The following is a 22,486-nucleotide window of genomic DNA, read 5'->3' as shown; positions in this document are numbered from 1 at the left end:
TAGTTGCTATTTCATTAGCACCTGGGGAAGGCAGCAGAGATGGATGTGTGCTGTAAAGACCTAGGCACCATGATAGATGGCATTCGTGTATTTGTCATGACAGTTGGCTTCAGATTATGTGCAATTCCTGGCCTACCATCTTAATTCTCCTTTTTGCTGACCTGTTGCTGCCTATCACAAGGATAATCCTGATTCTGCTAAAACTAAGCTTCAGTACTTTATTATCAGTAATGAACATTTGTTTGCCTCGAGACTTATGACAACATAGGAATCCAGGTAGTGGTATAGCTGTGAACTGCCAGCCCCAAAGAGGTTAGAATCAACACAGGTTTGTCCTTTATTTGTCTGTAGGCTTAACTCTGCCTATACACCACTTCTCTTCCTCTGGACCATCCTCCCAGGCTAGTGGCTTTGAATATAGAAGAAAACAGTTCCCTGCTTACTCTGGGGGAATGACAAAGGAGTTGTTGAGCATGTTAGAAATTCCAGATGCAGTCAGAGATTTGTGGCTCAAGCCTATAATCCTAGCAATTCAAGAGGCAGAGATCAGGAGTTTTGCATTTTGAGGCCAGCCTGGGCAAAAATTTAGTGAGACTCCATCTCACTTAACTGTTAGGAGCAGTGGTGGGTGCCTGTCATCCAGGAGAAACACAAATACGAGGATCGGAGCCCAGGCTGGCTAGGGCATAAATCAAGACCCTATCTCAAAAATAATCAACCAATGCAAAAAGGGCTGGCAGAGTGGCTCAAGTGGTAGAGCGCCTGCCTACTGAGTGCAAGGTCCTGAGTTCAAACTCCAATACTGCCAAAAAGAAAGAAAGAAATTCTAAGTTGCAGTAAGTTATGATATATGTAACCAGATAGTACTTAACTCAGGGTCAATAGGTATTTCATGACAGCTACATGAAAAGCTTACTCTAGTAGCACTAAGTGTGTTAGAAAACAAGGAAGCTATTTTTCCTCATCCCCAGGACCTCTTTCTATACAAAGTCTTAAAATCTTTTAAGTGTATAAAGAAATCTTAATGTAACATGAAAAATGACTGATTTAAAAAATCCAACTTAATGCTCTATTCGTTTACTACTCAAGATTTTTTTTTATTGTTTTGCCTATTTTCTTTTTTTTACTTCATTATTCATATGTGCACACAAGTCTTGGGTCATTTCTCCCCCCTGTCCCCACCCCTTCCCTTACCACTCACTCCGCCCCCTTCTTCTCCCCCCTACCTCCTCAATACCCAGCAGAAACTATTTTGCCCTTATCTCTAATTTTGTTGTAGAGAGAATATAAGCCATAATAGGAAGGAACAAGGGTTTTTGCTGGTTGAGATAAGGATAGCTATACAGGGAGTTGACTCGCATTAATTTCCTGTGCGTGTGTGTTACCTTCTAGGTTAATGCTTTTTGATCTCACCTTTTCTCTAGTTCCTGGTCCCCTTCTCCTATTAGCCTCAGTTGCTGTTAAGGTATCTGCTTTAGTTTCTCTACGTTAAGGGCAACAAACGCTAGCTAATTTTTTAGGTGTCTTACCTATCCTCACCCCTCCCTTGTGTGCTCTCGCTTTTATCAGGTGCTCAAAGTCCAATCCCGTTGTTGTGTTTGCCCTCGATCTAATGTCCACATATGAGGGAGAACATACGATTTTTGGTCTTTTGGGCCAGGCTAACCTCACTCAGAATGATGTTCTCCAATTCCATCCATTTACCAGCGAATGATAACATTTCGTTCTTCTTCATGGCTGCATAAAATTCCATTGTGTATAGATACCACATTTTCTTAATCCATTCGTCAGTGCTGGGGCATCTTGGCTGTTTCCATAACTTGGCTATTGTGAATAGTGCCGCAATAAACATGGGTGTGCAGGTGCCTCTGGAGTAACCTGTGTCACAGTCTTTTGGGTATATCCCCAAGAGTGGTATTGCTGGATCAAATGGTAGATCAATGTTTAGCTTTTTAAGTAGCCTCCAAATTTTTTTCCAGAGTGGTTGCACTAGTTTGCATTCCCACCAGAAGTGTACAAGGGTTCTTTTTCCCCACATCCTCGCCAACACCTGTTGGTGGTGGTGTTGCTAATGATGGCTATTCTAACAGGGGTGAGGTAGAATCTTAGTGTGGTTTTAATTTGCATTTCCTTTATTACTAGAGATGGTGAGCATTTTTTCATTGATTTTTGGCCATTTGAATTTCTTCTTTTGAGAAAGTTCTGTTTATTTCACTTGCCCATTTCTTTATTGGTTCATTAGTTTTGGGAGAATTTAGTTTTTTAAGTTCCCTATATATTCTGGTTATCAGTCCTTTGTCTGATGTATAGCTGGCAAATATTTTCTCCCACTCTGTGGGTGTTCTCTTCAGTTTAGAGACCATTTCTTTTGATGAACAGAAGCTTTTTAGCTTTATGAAGTCCCATTTATCTATGCTATCTCTTAGATGCTGTGCTGCTGGGGTTTCGTTGAGAAAGTTCTTACCTATACCTACTAACTCCGGAGTATTTCCTACTCTTTCCTGTATCAACTTTAGAGTTTGTGGTCTGATATTAAGATCCTTGATCCATTTTGAGTTAATCTTGGTATAGGGTGATAGACATGGATCTAGTTTCAGTTTTTTGCAGACTGCTAACCAGTTTTCCCAGAAGTTTTTGTTGAAGGGGCTGCTATTTCTCCATCGTATATTTTTAGCTCCTTTGTCAAAGACAAGTTGGTTATAGTTGTGTGGCTTCATATCTGGGTCCTCTATTCTGTTCCACTGGTCTTCATGTCTGTTTTTGTGCCAGTACCATGCTGTTTTTATTGTTATTGCTTTGTAATATAGTTTGAAGTCAGGTATTGTGATACCTCCTGCATTGTTCTTTTGACTGAGTATTGCCTTGGCTATTCGTGGCCTGTTGTGTTTCCATATAAATTTCACGGTAGATTTTTCGATCTCTTTAATGAATGTCATTGGAAGTTTGATGGGAATTGCATTAAACATGTAGATTACTTTTGGGAGTATCGACATTTTTACTACGTTGATTCTACTAATCCATGAGCATGGGAGGTCTCTCCACTTTCTATAGTCTTCCTCAATCTCTTTCTTCAGAAGTGTATAGTTTTCCTTGTAGAGGTCTTTCACATCTTTTGTTAGGTTTACACCTAGGTATTTGATTTTTTTTTGAGGCTATTGTAAATGGAATTGTTTTCATACATTCTTTTTTCAGCATTTTTCTTAATGGAAAAATTCTTATTTGGCAGTTCATATTTCCCTATCATAGCTAGCAAGAATTTGTTTTGGGGCATGCCACACATTCTGTTTTAGACACTAAATGACCATTGCAGTATTTGCTTCAGAATGTAAACTGTAGAAGTTTATGAGGTAATTTCAACACATCTCTTAAATGTTTACTTAATGTTTTCCATCTCTATTTCTACTGTACCTTTAACATGTCTCCATTTTGGTATTGTTTGAGATATCATAGTTCTTGTTTTGTGTCTTTCTCACTAAATTAGAGCTCAGGGGGGACAGTGTCTGTCTCACCTGTCCTTCAAGATTATCTTTGTATCTTTGATTTTCAAGTTTGAATGTATTTGTAGGGGGGGTGTGTGTGTTACTGTACTTACCCTGCTTGGGATAAATCTCTGACTCCCCAGATCTGTGCTTTTATGTTTCTAATTATTTTGGGAAATTTTTCAGTTATTATTTGTTCAAATATTTCCTCTGCCCCATTCTATATTCTTTGATTCCACTTATGCCTGTATTGCCCTACAGTTCTTGGGAGCTCTGCTTTAAATTTTCACTCACCTTTTGATTTGTGGTTCAGTTAGAGTTGTGTTTAGTTTACTGAGGAGCCTAACAAAGGCATTTTTCATCTCTTACTGGGTTTGTTTTATTTTTAGCATTTCCTTTCTTATAGCTTCTACCTCTTTGCTACAGTTTGAGAATTCACGTGTCAAACATAGATTTTCCATTTATTTTCTCTGAGCCTTGGTTTCTTCTTCTACAAAATAGAAAAGTTGGGAATGTATAAAAATGACAGAATTGTTTTGATAATCAAATAAGGTCATGGTTAAAACAAATGTGTTACCTTGCACAAGTCCCTTCTCTCTTTGGATCTCATTAAAACTTTGGACTGCATGATTACTTTGGTTCTATTTAGTACCTAAATTGTAAGATTTTGTGAAGGGAAAGAATCCTAATATTTACTGACAGTCTGTATTAATCTCATGTAGAATCTGAGAAAGGGATAAAATCACATTTTAAATATGCTTTTGCAACATGTTTTACTTTTGGTAGAAAAGGTCTGTGTGGAATTTTAATCAAAAGAAAGAGAGAGCTTTAAATCTAATTGCCACTTGGTTAAATCTGTTAATCACTAAAATTTTTCAACTGTTGAGTTTCCTGACTCACTTGAGAAATTTCATGGCTCACAACATATCTTTCTATTCATTTATAGGGTTTGAAGTTACCAGCCTGACTTCCAAGATTGCAATATGAAGAAACACTAATAGTGAGGCTGTTCTTCATTGACTAGTGTAAAGGAGTAATAGTCTCATTGGGGTTGGCTTTGGAGTCACAGACTTGGGTTTAAATCCTGGTTGCACAAGTGTTAATCCTTGGGCTGATTATTTAATTTCTGAGCTTGAGTTTCCTTATCTGTGAAATAGGGATAGTACCTACATCAGAGAGCTATTTTGTAGTGTAGTGTCTGGCTAATAGTAATATCAATCACTGGTAGCATTAAAATGATAGCTAAAATGAAATATGCCACCTTTAAGTAAAAATTTTAGTAGTAAAGGGAAAGAAGAGTTTATTCTTTTTATCTGTTTTGGTGAAAAGGGTCACCTGGTAAAAGGATATTTTAACAATAAGGAGAGGGCTAACTGAAAAGTAAACATTGATGAGTAATAATAACAACCAAGAATTGTGTGTGTACTAGATGATGGATGCTCAGATTTTACCCTCAGAACTACTCTTTGAAGTAAGCCATCCCTTTCTGAGAAGCCCTCCCTTGTTACAGTGAGGGTGACCACACTGTCCTTTTGCTTTTCTACTCTGCTTGCATTCAATCACTGTATTTTATATATAACTCTGAACCCTTCCCACCTCTCATCCTAGTAGAGATTTTCTTTGTATTTGGCACAGCAGTGGCCCACATCAAGTTGAACTGAATTGTCAAGATGTTGAGTCTTTGTACTTTTCTAGTTGAGATGAAATCCCCCTTCGTTTATATTGTAGATGAAAATTTAAGCGTTAACAAACTCAATGTAGGTTTGAGGTAAAAATACTAAGAAAATGCTTGTTGATAAACTACCCGATCAACGCAAGGCCCCATCCTATAATACTGTTTGTTAAAGCACGCAAACAATTTTAAAGTAGCTATTGCTTTATAAATTACCACAAAGTAAATAAAATGAATTTCAAAGAGGTGTCCAAATTCTGTGTTTGTGAGTAATTTTACTGTAATGGGCGTTATTCAAGACTGAAATTATTTAATACAAAGAAACATTCTTTATTCTCATTGTGAACAACTGTTTTCCAAAATACAGACCACAATACAGGCATTCTGATTTGAATAACACAGGGAACAATGTCAAGATATTTTGCAGTTGTTTTTCTTGTCATCACGAAAGTTTTCACAAAAGTACATTCCTGATCACAGATTTTCAGTTGGAAGGAACCTAGGCGATCTAATCTAACGCCTTCCTGCCACCCAGAGAGACAATTTATCTAAAGTCATGTAGCTAACTAATGACGGAGCCAGGGACAGAGAGACATCCCTCATCCATTACACAGTGCTGCATTCTTCTGGAAGAAACTGCCTACTCATTCTTGGTTCTTAATGCTAGTTTGGGTCTCAGGATAAGGGTTTTTCCATGACTAACTAGTGCCCTTTTGTTTTCTTGTGTGGGTGTCTGGGAACAAGCTGAGTATTTTTGTTGCTGCAATTGAAACAGTGTAAGGCAGTAACACTTTAGTGTCAGGAAGAAATGGTCAGAAAGTAGCTCAAATTTTCTGCTCTCATTGTTGATAGGCAGCTATTTTCAAGCTGAATTCCCTAAATTTTTATGAAAATTATGTGAATTATCAAAAGACAGAGTTTAAACCTGTTGTTTTAGAAGGGAAAACTAAGCCTAATCGCACTCTAAGTACTAATTATAATAGAGGGCTGCCTTATCTGCGCTTCCTTCTACTGGTGCCTTTTCCTGCTGAACAGTCTCCCAGAAGGCTTCCTGGAGCTTGTCCTGTGAACCACTGCTGGCCTCAGCTTTTTGTAGCTTTCCTGGGGCTGCCTTCTCCTCCCCTTCTGTGCTGTTTCTAGAAGAGGGTGTGAGACTCAGGGATGTTTGCTCATTAGAAAGCTGTAGGGTGTTACTTCAGTTACATTTTGATGGAAAAGGATGTGTAAGCTGACCTGAGAATCTAAGACAATCACAATAAGAAAAAAAAATGCAATTGAATTCCAATCAATACTTTGCAAATGAGCTTTTAGAATGCCTGTGGTTCTTTTTTCCAGTATCATTTTATTTATTTATTTATTCTTATTATCACATTATTTTTGTACTCTTACCATTCTTTAGTTAGGGAATCTCTGTGTTTCACATCTTCTAGGAAAAAAAATGAAAATACATAAATGGTGGTTTTAGGAGTTGTTCAAATTTGTCTAGAGAAATTCAGTTTTTTCCTTCTTGAATTTTATTTGGCTTAAAAGGCTAACCCCTGCATAGGAATTCATTTTAATGGGCTTCCTTCTCAGAAGAGAACATGTAGAAAGCATGTTCTAAATTAGCATCTGGACACACAAAGGAAAGCCTTACACTAAGATTGAGGTTGGAAAATCTTGTTCATTGGCTTATTCATTCTAAAAAGCCCTTAATGAGAACATCTCCTAAATGCCTAGGCATCACCTCAGATCTTGGGAAATGAAACTACAAGGCTCACAATCTGATGGGGACACAGCCTAACAACTAAAAATAACAATTCGGAGTGCTAAATACTCCAACAGAGGTATCAAAAAGGCATTGATCTCAGTTCTATGCCTGGCCAGAGAGAGGGGTGGGAATATAGCCAATGAGTATTCACCAAGGAAGTCAGGGTAGGTTTTACTCAAGAGATGACACATATTTAAGTTATGTCTTAAAGTTTTATCCAGGAAAAAAAGGATCTAGGTGCAAATAAAAGGGTGCCTTTCCAATTTTAACTAAACTTAACATTTACCATGCTCTCTTATTTTGTATTTTCAATTAGAGCTCCAAACGAGAATGGAAGCCACTGGAGGACCGTAGCTGCACAGACATACCATGGCTGCTGCTATTTATCCTCTTCTGCATTGGGATGGTAAGGAAAGAACCTGAACTTCTGGTCCAAAGGAACATATTCATGTGTCTATATTTAATCTCTTCTTTATTGCTTATAATTGGTAGGCCTAAGATATCATTGGGGCAAGTTATTTTCCCTTCAGTACAATTCAGTGATATTTGGTACCCCTGTTTTTGTTTTGTCTTTTTTCCTTTTTTTTTGTCATAAAAACTGAAGTCAGAATTAAGCAATTCATCTGATTCATAGATCATTTCAGAAAGGTAGTCATTTGACACAAGTTTCAAGATGGTGTGCCATGGAGTGGAGAATCCTGAATATTTTATACACCCACTCCTACAAGCCTGATGGTTATTTTGGGGTCAGTCAGTTCTCTCAGAGACTTAGTGTTCCTTTGTATAAAAGTAGGTATTTTGCTAGGTGATAATCTACAGTACTTCCATTTATCATCTTTTAGTTCTCCTACATGGGAGGTGGTTGCTTGCTGCTTCTTCCTCCTCTGCTCTACTAAGTCCTGCAGTCTGCTTTGTCCATTGTAATGAGTGGCATCTGCTGGCCAGAGATCAGGAGACGTGGTATACACTACTTGGTGTAGAGGATGAGTAGCAGAGTCCTGGCGCAAGGTGCTGGGCATGTACGTATGCAGTAACATACTCACTCTACTTTGCTGAGTTCATGACAGACTTCCGGGGCTTTGCAGTCACTGCTTATGTGTTGGGCTGGCAAAAAGATACACAAACAGCTGTTTTAGAGCTGGCCAGTGTTTAGAGCTACAAAGGACTCGAAAATCCTTATGTGGTCCATCACCCTCATTTTATAGATTAAAACTCAAACCCAGAGATATAAACAACCACCTCCAGGCCCCACTGCTAGTTAATGGCAGAACTGCTAACACAGCCCAGTCTCTTTGTTTAGACCAATGCTGTTTCTGCCACCCTTTCCCTCTTCATCAAGGGACCTGTGTGAATGCAATACTGGTTTATCTTTCTTTAAGTCTTCTGCAACTCCAAATGCAATTATGCTACCTTAGACAACCTTTGTCCTACTCAGATGTGACTATATAACCCCACCTTCCCATACTTTTTATAGAGGTTCTTTAGGAAAATATTCTATGTCTCTCTATAAGAAAATTCTTTAGGACAATATCATTGAATGTCTGTCTGCTTCACAAGTGCCATCTTGTGAAGATCTTGTGAACCAAGATCAGAGTCCTGACCAATATGCACAATTATAGGTACCAGTTCTGGCCCTGAACCAAGAAAAAGAAAGCAATATATTTCAATGAGATAATAATAAATCCAGCAAAATAAGGAATGTTTGTTTTAAAGATTAAAGTGCAGTTTCAACACATTTTGGGTATTTAGAAAAGGTCAAAATACCATTTCCTACATAGGCCTTATAAGATATTGAGAGTTTACTTAATTTAATGGAATGGCAGCTGAAATGCAGCATTCATGAATATTCACATAGAGTGTAGAAAAGACTATTTGGTAACAGAATTAGTCAACAGTCTTTCCCCACCTTTGAATGTAACCCTGGGGCAAATAGTAGCTGACCTTCCAAAATTATGTTTATAAAAACATGTACCATGCCACCCAAGGTGCTTTTGATTTTCTGTACTAAAATAGCTTAGGAAAGTGCAGTCATTAGTGTTAATAGACTGATATGAGAGTAAGAAGTTATTTGTTTACTGAAACGTTTTAATGCAATGGTAATTAATATGTTGATTTCATTGTGATGGCAATTAAGACACACTGTGTGTACTTTTAAAAATGGAGGCATAGTGTTGTTTTGGAATGATTCTTTTAATAGATTACTTTCATGGACTTGAACTTGATATCAAATTTTGCCATGCAAGAAGTGAAGGAATCTAAAAGTTGTCTTGCCCATCACACTGCACAGCAGAGGTTCAAAGTTTTTTGGCTTCTAAGTATTTATTTTAAATAGTTTTTTTTTAAAAAGTCTTTTCTTTTTGGATTTCATTTTGTAGGCTATCTCAAATTCCAAATGCTTGGGACAAGAAGTGTTTCTGATTTTTTTTTTTTTTTTTTACAATTTTGGAATATTTGCATATACATGAAGAGGTATTTTGGGGTGGGACCTAATTAATTCATGTTTCCTATCTACCTTAGGTATATAGCCTGAAAGTAAGTTTGCATGCTATTTTTATGTACCTACATTTTGCTGCAACTCATCATATGTAGAATTTTCTACTTGTGGCTCATTCTGGCCCTCAAAAAGTTTCAGATATTGGAACATTTCAGATTGCTGATTTTCAGACTAGGGGTGCTCAATCCACACTTTAATCTTTTTTTTTTTTTTTTTTTTTGCGATACAGGGGCTTGAACTCAGAGCCTTCACCTTGAGCCACTCCATCAGCCCTTTTTTGTGAAGGGTTTTTTCAAGCTAGGTCTTACAGAACTACTTGCTCAGGCTAGTGTCGAACCATGGTCCTCCCGATATCTGCCTCCTGAGTAGCTAGGATTATAGGAGTGAGCCACTGGCACCCAGCCTCAATCCATACTTTAAAAAAAAAAACAATCAACATTATTTGTTGAACATAAACTCTATGTTTAGCACTTTCATATGTGTGCTTTTGTATCATTCAATTCTCCCCATTACCCACGTTGGTGAGGCTTGTCTCCAGCATCTAGGCAGGGTGTGGGGACGTTAAATATTAGCTTGGCTCCTACATGGCAAAGAGAATAGGATGGGAACTTCCCGACTATTCTTCTCACCTCCTGGGCCAGCTGCCTGCTCACTTGGCACACTGTTTCTCAGTTAGCTGGTAGTCTGATTTCAAGCCATATCTTCTTTTTTAAAATTTTTTCCCTTTCTTTTATTTTGTCATTTTTACATTTACTTACACGTGTATACATTGTTTGGGCCACTCCCTTTCCTCCTTTCCAGGCAGAACCTGTTGTGCCCTCTTGTTCTCCAATTTTGTTGAAGAGAAAATGTAAGAGATAATAAGAAAGACATAGAGTTTTGCTAGTTTGAGATAAAGATAGCTATGTAGAGAGATTCCTAGCATTGATTCCACGCACATGTGTATTATTACAACCCACATTGGTTCATCTCTATCAGTCTTCTTCACTACTTCCTGGTCCCTTTCCCATAGTGGCCTCTGCCACTTTAAGATTACTATATTCACTCCTCTACACTGAGCATATCAACCACATTCAAGTTTTAGATTTCCTTCCCTTTCTCTATTCCTCCTATGCTCATTCTCCCCTTAGTGTGTGACCTATGTCCAGTAATATTACTGCATTTGTTTTAGGTCTATAATCCGCATGAAGGAGGGCGGATTATAGAGAATTATAGAGAATGCAAGTCTTTGCTCACTCCTTTATCCTAGACTCTAGCTTTTAAATGTTTAAAGTCTTACCATCTTCCACTCACCTTTTCCATTAAATCTTTATTTATACATATTTAATTTCATCATTACTTATACCTTTTTTAAAAAAAAATTCTTCCCCTTAATTTTAAGATTTTGTATGCTAGAATTGTGTAGAACCTAGGTAAACTGGTATTCTCTTCTTTTGCTTTCTTTAAAATTTTTTTAAAATTTCCAATTTTAGGGTGTTAACTCAGAAACTTTACTACTTGAGCCATGCCCCCATCCCTTTTTCACTTTAGTTGTTCAGATAGCATCTCCTGCATTTTGCCTGGGGCTGACCTAAAACCATGATTCTCCTACCTGCTGTTTTCCTGTAGCTGAGATTTATAGATAAGCACTACCAGGCCCATTAACATTGTTAATGTGAGTGTGTGTGGGGGGGGGGTCTCTCACTAACTTTTTGCTCAGACTGGCTAACTTTGATCCTTCCAATCTCTGTGTCCTGAGTAGCTGGAATTACTGGTATGTGCCAATATACTTCACCCCTAGTATTGACCTTCTTCAAGAGCTGTCATCTTCCATGTTTAAACTTACTTTTTTTTTTTTTCTTTTTTTTTTGAGACAGGGTCTTCTCATGTAGCCCAGACTGCCTCAAAATTTCAATCCTTCGTTCTTAGCCTCCTGAGTGCTGAGGCCTGGCCCATGTTAGAACTTTCATTAATATTTTGCTATTACTGGGCATATGCTTACCCTGTTCCAAAAAAAAATTACGTGTAGTAATTGTATTTCTTTGCACTTCTTTTCTTTGTTTTGCTTTGTTTTTCATTTACTTTTATTTTTGGTATTTTGAGGCAGGATCTCTCCATGTAACCTAGGCTGCCCTTCAACTTGCGATCCTCCTGCCTCTACTTCCTAAATGCTAGGCGTGCACTACCATGCTTGGCATAGCCGCATAGCCTTGTACTTCTAAGGATCTATTTTCAATTAAGGTCTCAAACAAATGGTTTAATTGTACATTAGAATCATCTGAGATTCTCTGTAACTGTGATATGATCTCTGCAATTCCGATGTTTATCCACGGTTGGACTCTGAGGTAGGTACTGATGAGCCACAGAAAAGTTGTTAGCATAAGTGTTGTGCCTGGATGTAGGAAGATAGTAACCAATGTTAAAGATGACTGAGGAGGGGAAAAGATTGATGAAGACCACCTTTGAGGCTATGGCATCAGCCTAGATAAGAGGTGAAAAACTTGAGGTAGTGGTAAAGCAAGGCAGGAAAGAAATTGAGGAAGTAGGATCAATAGCATTTACTGGTGGTTATAGTGTTGCAGGCAAGTGAGAGTCAAGTCAGGGATGACTATGAGGTTCTTTTTAGGGTTCAGGGTAGAGTTTTTCAGCTCAAATCCTACCCCAGTTCCTTCTAAGTTCCCAAACACAGTTTCTGCACACATCAGGGAACACGAATGGGATGGATAAAATTAAGTACTATGTTATCACTAATTGAGCAGGTACCTGATTTTAGCCCAGTAAAGCACTGCATAGTAAAAATGACTTGGGCCACATGGCCTAAGGTTCCTTGCCATCTAGGCTGGTCATACTTTTTTCTTTCTTGGTAAGAAATACGAGGAAAGGAGAGGAAGAAAGAGAGAATGAAGATCTATCTAGACCACATTTGTCTAACCAGTTTACCACAAAACATCGGGGAAGAGAGGAGGTTGGATGGCCCTAACAGAAGTGCCTATCCTGGAAAACAGTTATTGCTGCTTACTGAGGGCTAAATGCTCTGCTTAGCACATTACACATAACAACTCCTTCAGTTCTCACAGCTACTCCCAGAAGTTATCATGTTCCCTATTTTACAGATTAGGAAACAGAGACACACAGACATATTCTAACTTGTCTAAGATTTCACAGTGGTACCATAGATCGAAGGAGAGAAGAAGGTCTTGAGAGGTAGACTCTACTTTGTAGTTACCTGGAATCAGGAATAACAGAAAAGGTTTTGTTTACCTCACCTGCCATTAAAACACTATCTCAGTGTTTCAGGCTTTGACCAAACAGCTTAGCAGTACTTCTTCCTCTAGTGTGGAATTAGGGAGCTAGGTTAAGGGGCAGAACTATGGAAAGAAGAGATTGCACTGTATCTTACATGTGCAGTCTAGTAGATAAAGCTGCTATTAATGGAGATTGGGTATATTCAGGAAAAGGAAATGGTTTGGGCAAATGTTGAGTGAAATATGAGCTCTGGACATGTAGACTTAGTGGGTAAGGACATGTCATTGGAAATGTAGGGTTGGATTTTGGAGAATGATCTGGACTAGGGTTGGATTTCAGAGACATTGCACAGGCCTCTCTTCAGACTGCTCTCAAGGACGTATTTTATTTTGTACCTTTAGTTTATCTCCTGGGGCATGATATTTCTACCCCACTAATTGTGGTTGAGGGTACAGCACAGAGTGAGAGCTTCACTGCAGTATTTGTTACTGATTTGATGGTCTGTTATTTGCCAGGATCACAGAATACAAAGAACAGCATGCCAAGAATTTACCAGAAGGATACATGATTCAAGTAACTCCCCGCTTCCTTTAAGTCCATTTCTTTTTTTCTTTATAAATTGTGGTAAAATGTACGTATCATGCAATTTACCATTTTAACCATTTCTAAGTATACAGTTCAGTTAAACCTATTTGTTTTTAATCTGCTCTTGATTCCCCTCCCCCAGTCACTGTATTAAACCAAATGAACTTATATTTCTCTCTGCAATTATACTCTTAATTTTTTTTCTCTGTATTTCCTTTCCCTTAGAATCATAGCATTTTGGAAGAGAAAGAGATTAATCTACTCCTGTCCCTGGGACCAGTCAGGAAGCTGGCTCAGAGAATTCGGCTCATAAGGTGTATCAGTGACAAAGCCAGGATTGGTTCTCAGTATTTCATCTGTGTTTCTTTCATTGCTCTTGTTCTCCGTGAAACTGAGCTGCTCTGATTTTGCCTCCCAATGACTCATTATTTTCTTCTGTCTTGAGACATTTCAGTTATTCAGGGTCTTTTAAGGAAATCCTTGGATTTATATATGCTCAATAAATGCATTTGAATAGCTGCTTCCTAGATTTCATTCATTCTTTTTTCCCATCACCTTCCTCCTTCTTAGAGCAATGCATTTGATTAAACTTTAAAGGACTCCAGAAATTTGGCATACTGGTCAAAGCTCTAAATTCGTGTTTTTGGTTTGTTTGTATATATGGCTTTGCACCAAGCCTTCTAATTTCACCTTATCCACTGGTTCAACAGCCTTCCTTGTCTACAGATTCTCAAAATTAAGGTTTTAAAAATCAGATAATAGAGATTGATCCCAAACATTGATTGAGATTTGGGGTACATGGTAATTGACATGCTGTTTGTGAAAGAGACAGGATATGTTTTGTTTTATTTTTTTTTAAATTGCTGTTCTTGGAGTTTTTTTGTTTTTTGTTTGAGACAGAGTGTCACTTTGTAGCCCACGCTGGCTTCAAACTCAGTATGTAGCTGAGGCTGACCTCAAACCCTCTACCTTCCTGCCTCAGCCTCTGGAGTGCTGGGATTACAGGCATGCACTGCAACACTCAGTTATCATTAACTCCTGGAACATAGCGGCAACCATAACTTGTTTCCCCCCCTTTATAAATTTTAAAACCTTTTAATAAATATTCATATACTACCTCCTACTGCTCCCACATGATTTTGTTATCCCCCACCACCAAAAAAACACCCCAAAAAACCCTAAGGCCAAAAGGCCTTGCTCAGTTGCTTAGGAAAAAAGTTCTAGGTATGAAATTCAAATATGATTGTAAAATAAAATTGTGTCCTATTTTTTGACTAATAGTGAGTAAAGCTAAGCAAAAGTTCTCACTTAAGCATAACTAGGCCTTGTGAAATGAAGGGGGAATGACATAGTTCCTTAATTAGCAAGTTGTCTTTTTCCTGTTTAGGCAATACTCATTACTTGCCAGGTTTTGCCTATGAGCCACTGTGCCTGTACACCATAATCTAATTTGAGTTGCCTTCTGTTTGTGAGTGGATTTTTTTGTTCCTCTTGTCTCTCACAAGAGCAGTCCTGAAATTACTTGAGTAGTGTAGTCATCTTAAGATTTTTCGCCATGGTTCTCTTCTATACGAATAAGCTTGCTCTTTCTAGTGATGGCTTCCTAATCCATGTTTATAAAAGCTTCCCCCATCCTCCTCCTCATTTGCTTCATTAATGTGATTTCCTTCTGTTGGATGCCTTTTTCCTCCACTCTCTGTGGCGCCATTAAATATTGAGTGCATGCTGCAAAGTTTCTCTCATCTTGTTTTGGTTTCATGTGCTATATATTTTTTTTTCATTTCTGAAACTATATCACATCCTGCATTTAGCAGTTTTCTTTTTAAGAAGATTGTAATTTTAATTAGATTTTGCCTAGTTCCCCATGGTCAGCACTTCCATTGTGTGGGAAGCTCTGTTTTATTAACTTGCTATTCTCCCCCACCCCTGTCCCTCTCTACTCTAATGTTTCTGAAAGCTACTAGAAGCTTAAGTGACCCATGTGAAAATATGTCAGTGTCCCATTTTAACATACGTATGTAACATTTATAATTTATACCCTGCCACATCTCAGAGTGATGTGAGGTAGTTTATGATAAAGAAAAAAATCCACATGTTCAACAGTACTGTTAAAAATAGAAAAGGAAACCAGAAACTGTTTAAAGGAATCTGTAAAACTACGTATTTATCAAACATAAGAAAGAAATTCCTATAAGAAGTGAAAGGAGAACATAACCCTTTAATTATGTAACAGCTTTGCTATTCTAGAGTAGTAGTGAAAGAAGATTATACTTGTGGTCTGAAAATATTTTTGTGTAGTAACAAAATTACTGACATTATATCTTACTTCTTCCCCCTAGAAATTTTTGTTCTAAGAGAACTGAAGGGGTTTTTGTTAGTTTCCAGTTACCATTGTTAACCTCTTCAGTTTGACTTTCCCATCCAAATTTACTACTAACAGCTACTATTTATTGATTGCCTTCCATGTAGCAGACATTCAGTTAGGATTTGGACATATGTTATCTTATTTAGTCCTCATCTTTATGCTGTGAGATAGATAGCATTAGTCTGTGCTAGAGACGAAGTGGGAACAAAATCTAAGTAGGTAACTGGATCAAAACCACACAGGTAGTAAGTGGAGAAAGAGTTTACATCCAGGTTTTTCTGAATGCTAAGTCCATTCTCTTTATTATTCTGGATGTTTCTTGTTAAAGAAATGTATTAGAAGGAGTGTTAGCCTTCAGTTACTATAACAGATACCTAAGATAATCAACTTTTAAAAAGAAAAGGTTTGACTCACAGTTTTGGAGGTTTCTGTTCATGATTGTTTGACCCCATTGGTTTTGGGCCTGTGGTGGCACATCATGGTAGAACAAAACCATTCACTTCATTCCTGGGGAGTGAAGGAGGAACAGGAAGAGGCCAGAGTCCCATAAACCCCTTCAAGGGCATACCCCCAATGACCTAAAGACTTCCCACTAGGTTCACCTCTTAAAGGCTGCACCACCTCCTGATAGCATTGGTGGGCTAGGGTCCATTTTAACACAGGAGTCTTTGGGAGAGTTCCAAATCCAAATGATAGCAGAAAGTTGATCCATTAAATCTCCTAATATTTACTTCTCTTTGTTTTTTACTCAGTGTAGGTTTTTCTAATTTTGGGTTCAAGCATATGCTGATTTGTACATGTATACGTATATAGAGGATTAATTTTTTTTCTCATGTCTTAGTATTGGGTTGAGGTGAGGTGAATTATCCTATAGTGTCCTTGGGGGCATCAGGAGAGAGGGAGAGGGCCATCAGGGAAGTGAGAATGAGTAAGTACTGACCACCTATGCCTAACCCTAGACTTGGCAGTTAGCTATTGCTTTGATACAACAGGTTACTAACATTTATTTAGACATACACTTTACATGTATTATCTCATGCAATTCTTTTTTATTATTATTATTTTATTATTCATATGTGCATACAAGGCTTGGGTCATTTCTCCCCCCTGCCCCCACCCCCTCCCTTACCACCCACCCCACCCCCTCCCTCTCCCCCCCATCCCCTCAATACCTGGCAGAAACTATTTTGCCCTTATCTCTAATTTGTTGAAGAGAGAGTATAAGCAATAATAGGAAGGAACAAGTGTTTTTGCTGGTTGAGATAAGGTTAGCTATACAGGGAGTTGACTCACATTAATTTCCTGTGCATGTGTGTTACCTCTCATGCAATTCTTACACCAACATTTTCATAAATTGGTTTTAGTCACATTTTATAAAGGGATAAACTGAGACAGAGGATTAAGCAAGTTTGTCCAAGGTCACATAAATAGAAAATGGAATCATCAGTATTCCATTGTAACATGTTTATCTGACTCTAAGACTGATGTTTTCCTTATAGTGTGTTCTCATTTCTAGTATCAATATAGCTATTATTTGTACTCTTACTATGGTGCCAGGCAGATTTCTTATCATGCTAGATTGTGTCATTTAATCCTTACCACATCCTGATGAGCTACATACTATTTATTTCCATTTTACAAGTGAGTAAATTGAGGAAGAAAGTTGAAATAACTTGGCCAAGATCAGAGTTAGAGAATAGCAAATCCGATATGGTCTGTACTCTTAAGACTACTTTCTCATAAAATGTAGTTGAAAGAAATATCTAAGAACTAAGCTCTCATATTTTACCTCCCTTACTTGCACAATGAAAGTAGAAGAGTTACTTAGAAAAAAGAATTCATTTAGCTTTTTAGGTAAGCATACTTACGGAGGAAATACTTTTCTCTGTGGACTTGTTTGTAAGTACAGTATTTACACTGTAGCCTGAGATTTAGCAGCACTACAGAAGATAAGAAGTACTTGTGATAGTTGGCTATGATGAGTTAAACAGTGATAATCTCTGCCTTCTTGGCCATTTACAAAAGATTACAAAAGCTCACCCTTTAAATGTTTAGGTTGTACAATATTTCTTAACCCCAGTCTTTCCCCCGATACAACCCATTTATCAGTAGTGATTCATCTTACTTCCATTCCTATGCCCAGTAACTTGTGATTACTGCTTTGCCTGGTCAGTTTGTGCTTAGCAAGCAGGATGTGGTCCTCGGGTATCTACCATTTGCTTTTGGTACTAGATGAAGGATAGTCTTACGAAATGAAGTGACCTTTGCAGTACATGAAGCCTTGCTTACTCCTCTATCCAGTCTCCAGTATTAAGAGCTTGGTAGTGCTTCATGATGTAAGTCTTTAGCTTGTATACAACTGTATTGTAGGAAGGACAAAAGTGTTTTGTGCACTGAAGTGATAATGATTCAAAACCCACATACCAATTGTTTTTTCGATTTTTTTCCTTCTTCCTTTGCCTCTGTTCATTTAACACACCCCTTTATTTTAACCAAATAAAACTAAAGATTAAGGACAGCTGGGTTTTGTCCTATGCTCTGATCTTTACTAGCTTCTGTGGCCTCAGGTAGCTTATTTAACCTCTCAGGGCCTCAGTGTCCTCATCATGAGGATTAGAGATAATTTATGATAAGTATCTAGTATACAACCTGTCACAGAGCAAGTGTTCAGTATAGAAAAGCTGCCAATATTATAAAATGCAAAGGCCATCTTATGATGTAGAAGCTTGGGTTTTGTTATGGTAGTAAATAATACTTCCCTGTGGATTTCTTTGCCCTGCAATGCAGGGAAAACAGTAGAATTGTGTTTGTAATAAGGAAAGATAGCTCTTTGTTCCCTTCAATAGACAAAAGAAGCTCATTATCATATCAAGTAGTGACTGTTGCTATTGAAATGGTTTATTTGTGTGTTTTTTTCTGTTTCTTTCCTAGGGATTTATTTGTGGCTTTTCAGTAGCAACAGGTGCAGCAGCGAGACTAGTGTCAGGATACGACAGCTATGGAAATATCTGTGGGCAGAGAAATGCAAAGTTGGAAGCAATATCAAACAGTGGCATGGACCACACCCACCGGAAGTGAGTAGACTGTTGCTGAATGATGAATGAACACTGAAAACTGGAGGAGGAATAGAGAAAATTCTTGCTTTTCTTACTGCTTTAACAATAATATCTACTGAATATTTTTATATGACTTTTGTTGGTGATTTTTATTTTTGTTTTTGAATTATTCCTGTTTTCAGTCAACAAATACATTCTCTAGGAAAGAAAATTATCTGCTATGTTAAATGAGCTTCCTTGAGGTTGTAAATGGGTAAAGTCTTGATTTGAGAGGGTTGCTCTTATATTGTTTTCCATTATCCTTTAGGATGTGCTCTAAATTTTAACCCAGGAAGTAACAGAATATTTTTCTTCCTAAGATTATACTTGGTGGGAAGCGCAGGATGATAATTAATGGATATTGAGAAATTAAAGTTATACAGTAACATTTTGTGATGTATCATTTATAAGTACACAATACTTTCCAATTTTATAAAAGATACATTTTCCCTGTCAGACTGTAAAATTTGTTTTGGGTTCTCCATATTCATCTTTTAGATTTCAAGAAATTCCTGATATAATTGCCTTTTTTCTTCAGAGGAAATACTTTGTTTTTAATATCTATGAGGAAAATGTATTTCATCTAATATATTTTAAGTACAATGCAATATAATTGTTCAAACTGCATATCAGACTTTATTAGATTATTTCAAGTATCAAAGCAAGTCTTTAGAATTAACAAAAGTAACTTGAAGGTGACATGACTATAAGTATAATGCTTTATAGGAAAAGACTGTGCAGATAAAAACATTTTTATGTTATAGAAAGCATTTTTCAGGAACACAATTTTTAATAACTATTTATCATTATATAAATCTGCTAGTTCAATCTTGGCCCCTCTGTATAAAATTAATTTGGTAATTTCACAAACTTAAATAAGTTCAAATAGTTAATCATTTCTCAGAGACATTCCTCCCTGTAATGAAGGAGAGATAGTATAGTTCAAGAAAGCAAAACCTTAAATAACGATAATGAATACCTGTATAGCATGCCATAGTTGACAAGCATATAATGTGCCACCCTGTGAGATAGGTCAAACAGGCTTAGAGAGGCTGAAGAGACTTTGTCAAGGTCACATGGCTTCTGGGCAATAGAATATCCAGCTCAGGCTGTGAGCTTCTTCCTTGATATGCACTTGCATCTCTTTTTTTTTTTTTTTCATTTTTCTTTTATTATTCATATGTGCATACAAGGCTTGGTTCATTTCTCCCCCCTGCCCCCACCCCACCCCCTCCCTTACCACCCACTCCACTCCCTCCCTCTCCCCCTCCTCAATACCCAGCAGAAACTATTTTGCACTTATTTCTAATTTTGTTGTAGAGAGAGTATAAGCAATAATAGGAAGGAACAAGGGTTTTTGCTGGTTGAGATAAGGATAGCTATACAGGGAGTTGACTCACATTGATTTCCTGTGCGTGGGTGTTACCTTCTATGTTAATTCTTTTTGATCTCACCTTTTCTCTAGTACCTGTTCCCCTTTTCCTATTGGCCTCAGTTGCTTTTAAGGTATCTGCTTTAGTTTCTCTGCGTTAAGGGCAACAAATGCTAGCTAGTTTTTTAGGTGTCTTACCTATCCTCACCCCTCCCTTGTGTGCTCTGGCTTTTATCATGTGCTCATAGTCCAATCCCCTTGTTGTGTTTGCCCTTGATCTAATGTCCACATATGAGGGAGAACATACGATTTTTGGTCTTTTGGGCCAGGCTAATCTCACTCAGAATAATGTTCTCCAATTCCATCCATTTACCAGCGAATGATAATATTTCGTTCTTCTTCATGGCTGCATAAAATTCCATTGTGTATAGATACCACATTTTCTTAATCCATTCGTCAGTGCTGGGGCATCTTGGCTGTTTCCATAACTTGGCTATTGTGAATAGTGCCGCAATAAACATGGATGTGCAGTGCACTTGCATCTCTTGAGAGAAGTGAAAATTGGACTCTTGACAATTTGGAGGATTGTATCAATTATTCTTCTTTATGATTGCCTCATGAAATTATACAAAGTTTAGATCTTATTTCTTATAGCAAGACTACTCCTATTTTTTGTTTACTTTTTATTTTTAAATAATTTTATATAGAGTTCCACATTTTTTATTTTTTTAGGTAGCATCTATGCCATAAAATATTGCTTAATTCTTTAAAATGTAGAATGTTATCATTTAGTGAATTGAGGAGAAGAAGGGAAGGTCACTCTTCTTTCAGATCTACCACTCACATGATTTATAGTCATTTTGAGGCTGGCTTTGAAACTTGCTAATGGCTCCAAACATATCCTCATCATAATGTTTGTATCAATGCCATTCTTTGCAATTAATCTTAGTGGAGCAGATTTCAGAGCCTTAGATTATTCTTTGTATCCTTTGGTCTCTTATACAAAGGACTTGAATATCATGCTGAGACAGTGGTCACTTTTCTCTGAATGCTTCCCATACTTGAGCCATTTAAGTATGGCAGTAGAGAAAATAGTTTCCAAACTAGTATTAGTCCTTAACTCACGTATGCATGTTGAAAGTGTATTTGAGAGCCTAGTGCTGTGGCTCATGACTGTAATCCTCGCTACTTGGGGGGCAGAGATAGGGAGGGCCATGGTTCCAGTCCAGTCCAAGCACTGCTGCGTGCAGTGGTATGTGTCTGTCATCCTAGTTACATGGAGAGCATAAATAGGTATATTTCGGTTCAGGGTGTCTGGGGCATAAACACAAGACCCCAATGGATAAATAACTAAAGCAAAATGGGCTGGGGGTTTAGCTCAAGTGGTAGAGTACCTGCCTAGCAAGGGGAAAGCCCTTAGTTCAAACCCTAGTACTGACCCCCCAAAATGATTATTGATCTCTGTTTCATCTTTTCTTCATTGTAAGCTTTGTAGTGCTAACCCACTTGACTATTTCTGTCTATAAATGGTAATTATTTTTAATGACTGGTAATTTTTGAACATACTGTTCAGATAAGTTTATAATGTTTCAATTTGGAAAGTGATAAGAAAGCAGCAGTGTTTGTGTTTGTTATCTTTATTCTGTCCTGTTTTTCCTCCTTCTTAAACATTGGCTTCCTTCTTGTACACTTACTTCCTCAATTTCTTTGGTTCACTGTGAACTTCAGGACCTTCCATAGTTAAGTGTATTTATGCCTGTTTGTCTGCAATTGCCTCTGTCTGCACTTAATCTCTTTGTCGTATCCTTTATCCTTTGCCTCTATTGCAGTATGCAGAGGTTCACTTAAACCTCTCTCTATACATGTAAGAAAGAATAAGTCAATGAATGACTCCTCTAAAATCTTGAATACAACTAATTCTCTCTTGCCTTCATGTGTATTGTTTCTTCTATTAGAAAAACAAAAAATTCCTCCCAAGCTGAGTACAGTGGTTCACACCTGTAATCCTAGCTATTCAAGAGGCTGAGATTGGGAGGATCATAGTTTGAGACCAACCCAGGCAAAAAGTTTGTGAGACTCTGTCTCATCATAAAAAGTTGGGCTTAGGGGCATGTGCCTGTCATCCCAGCTGTGATGAGAACTGTAACTCGGAGGGTCTTGGTTCAGGTCAGCCCAGACAAAAAGTTAGACCCTATCTCAAAACAAGCGGAGCAAAGGAAGGCTGAATGTGAAGTTAAATGATAGAGCTCCTGTCTAGCAAGTATTAAGTCCTGAGTTCAAACCCCAGTACCAATAAGTGAAAAAAAAATTTAATTAAAAAAAAATCTTCTCATTCTTCATGTTGCTAAAGTATACTTATCCTTCAGCTCTCAGTATAAATATTACTTCCAGAGAAATCTTTAAACTAGATTTTTAAAGGTATTTTCCCATTGTGTTCTGTAATATGTAA

At 37.6% G+C, this 22,486-nt stretch overlaps 1 protein-coding gene across 3 annotated transcripts in view; it reads left to right on the top strand.

Moving 5' to 3' along the window:
* Nucleotides 1-22,486, top strand: part of Slc44a1 (solute carrier family 44 member 1) — a 215,032-nt gene that overhangs the window by 42,112 nt on the left and 150,434 nt on the right. For all 3 annotated transcript variants that reach the window (XM_074051339.1, XM_074051338.1, XM_074051337.1), the window contains exons 2-3: nt 7,218-7,307; nt 18,502-18,644. In XM_074051339.1, the coding sequence (XP_073907440.1) occupies nt 7,218-7,307; nt 18,502-18,644 (233 nt within the window). The remainder of the gene's footprint in view (nt 1-7,217; nt 7,308-18,501; nt 18,645-22,486) is intronic.

The sequence above is a fragment of the Castor canadensis genome, chromosome 13 (assembly GCF_047511655.1).
Source record: "Castor canadensis chromosome 13, mCasCan1.hap1v2, whole genome shotgun sequence".
NCBI classification, from domain to species: Eukaryota; Metazoa; Chordata; class Mammalia; order Rodentia; family Castoridae; genus Castor; species Castor canadensis.
The sequence above is the reverse complement of the archived record's forward strand: the minus strand, read 5'-3'. Positions and strand labels throughout refer to the sequence as shown.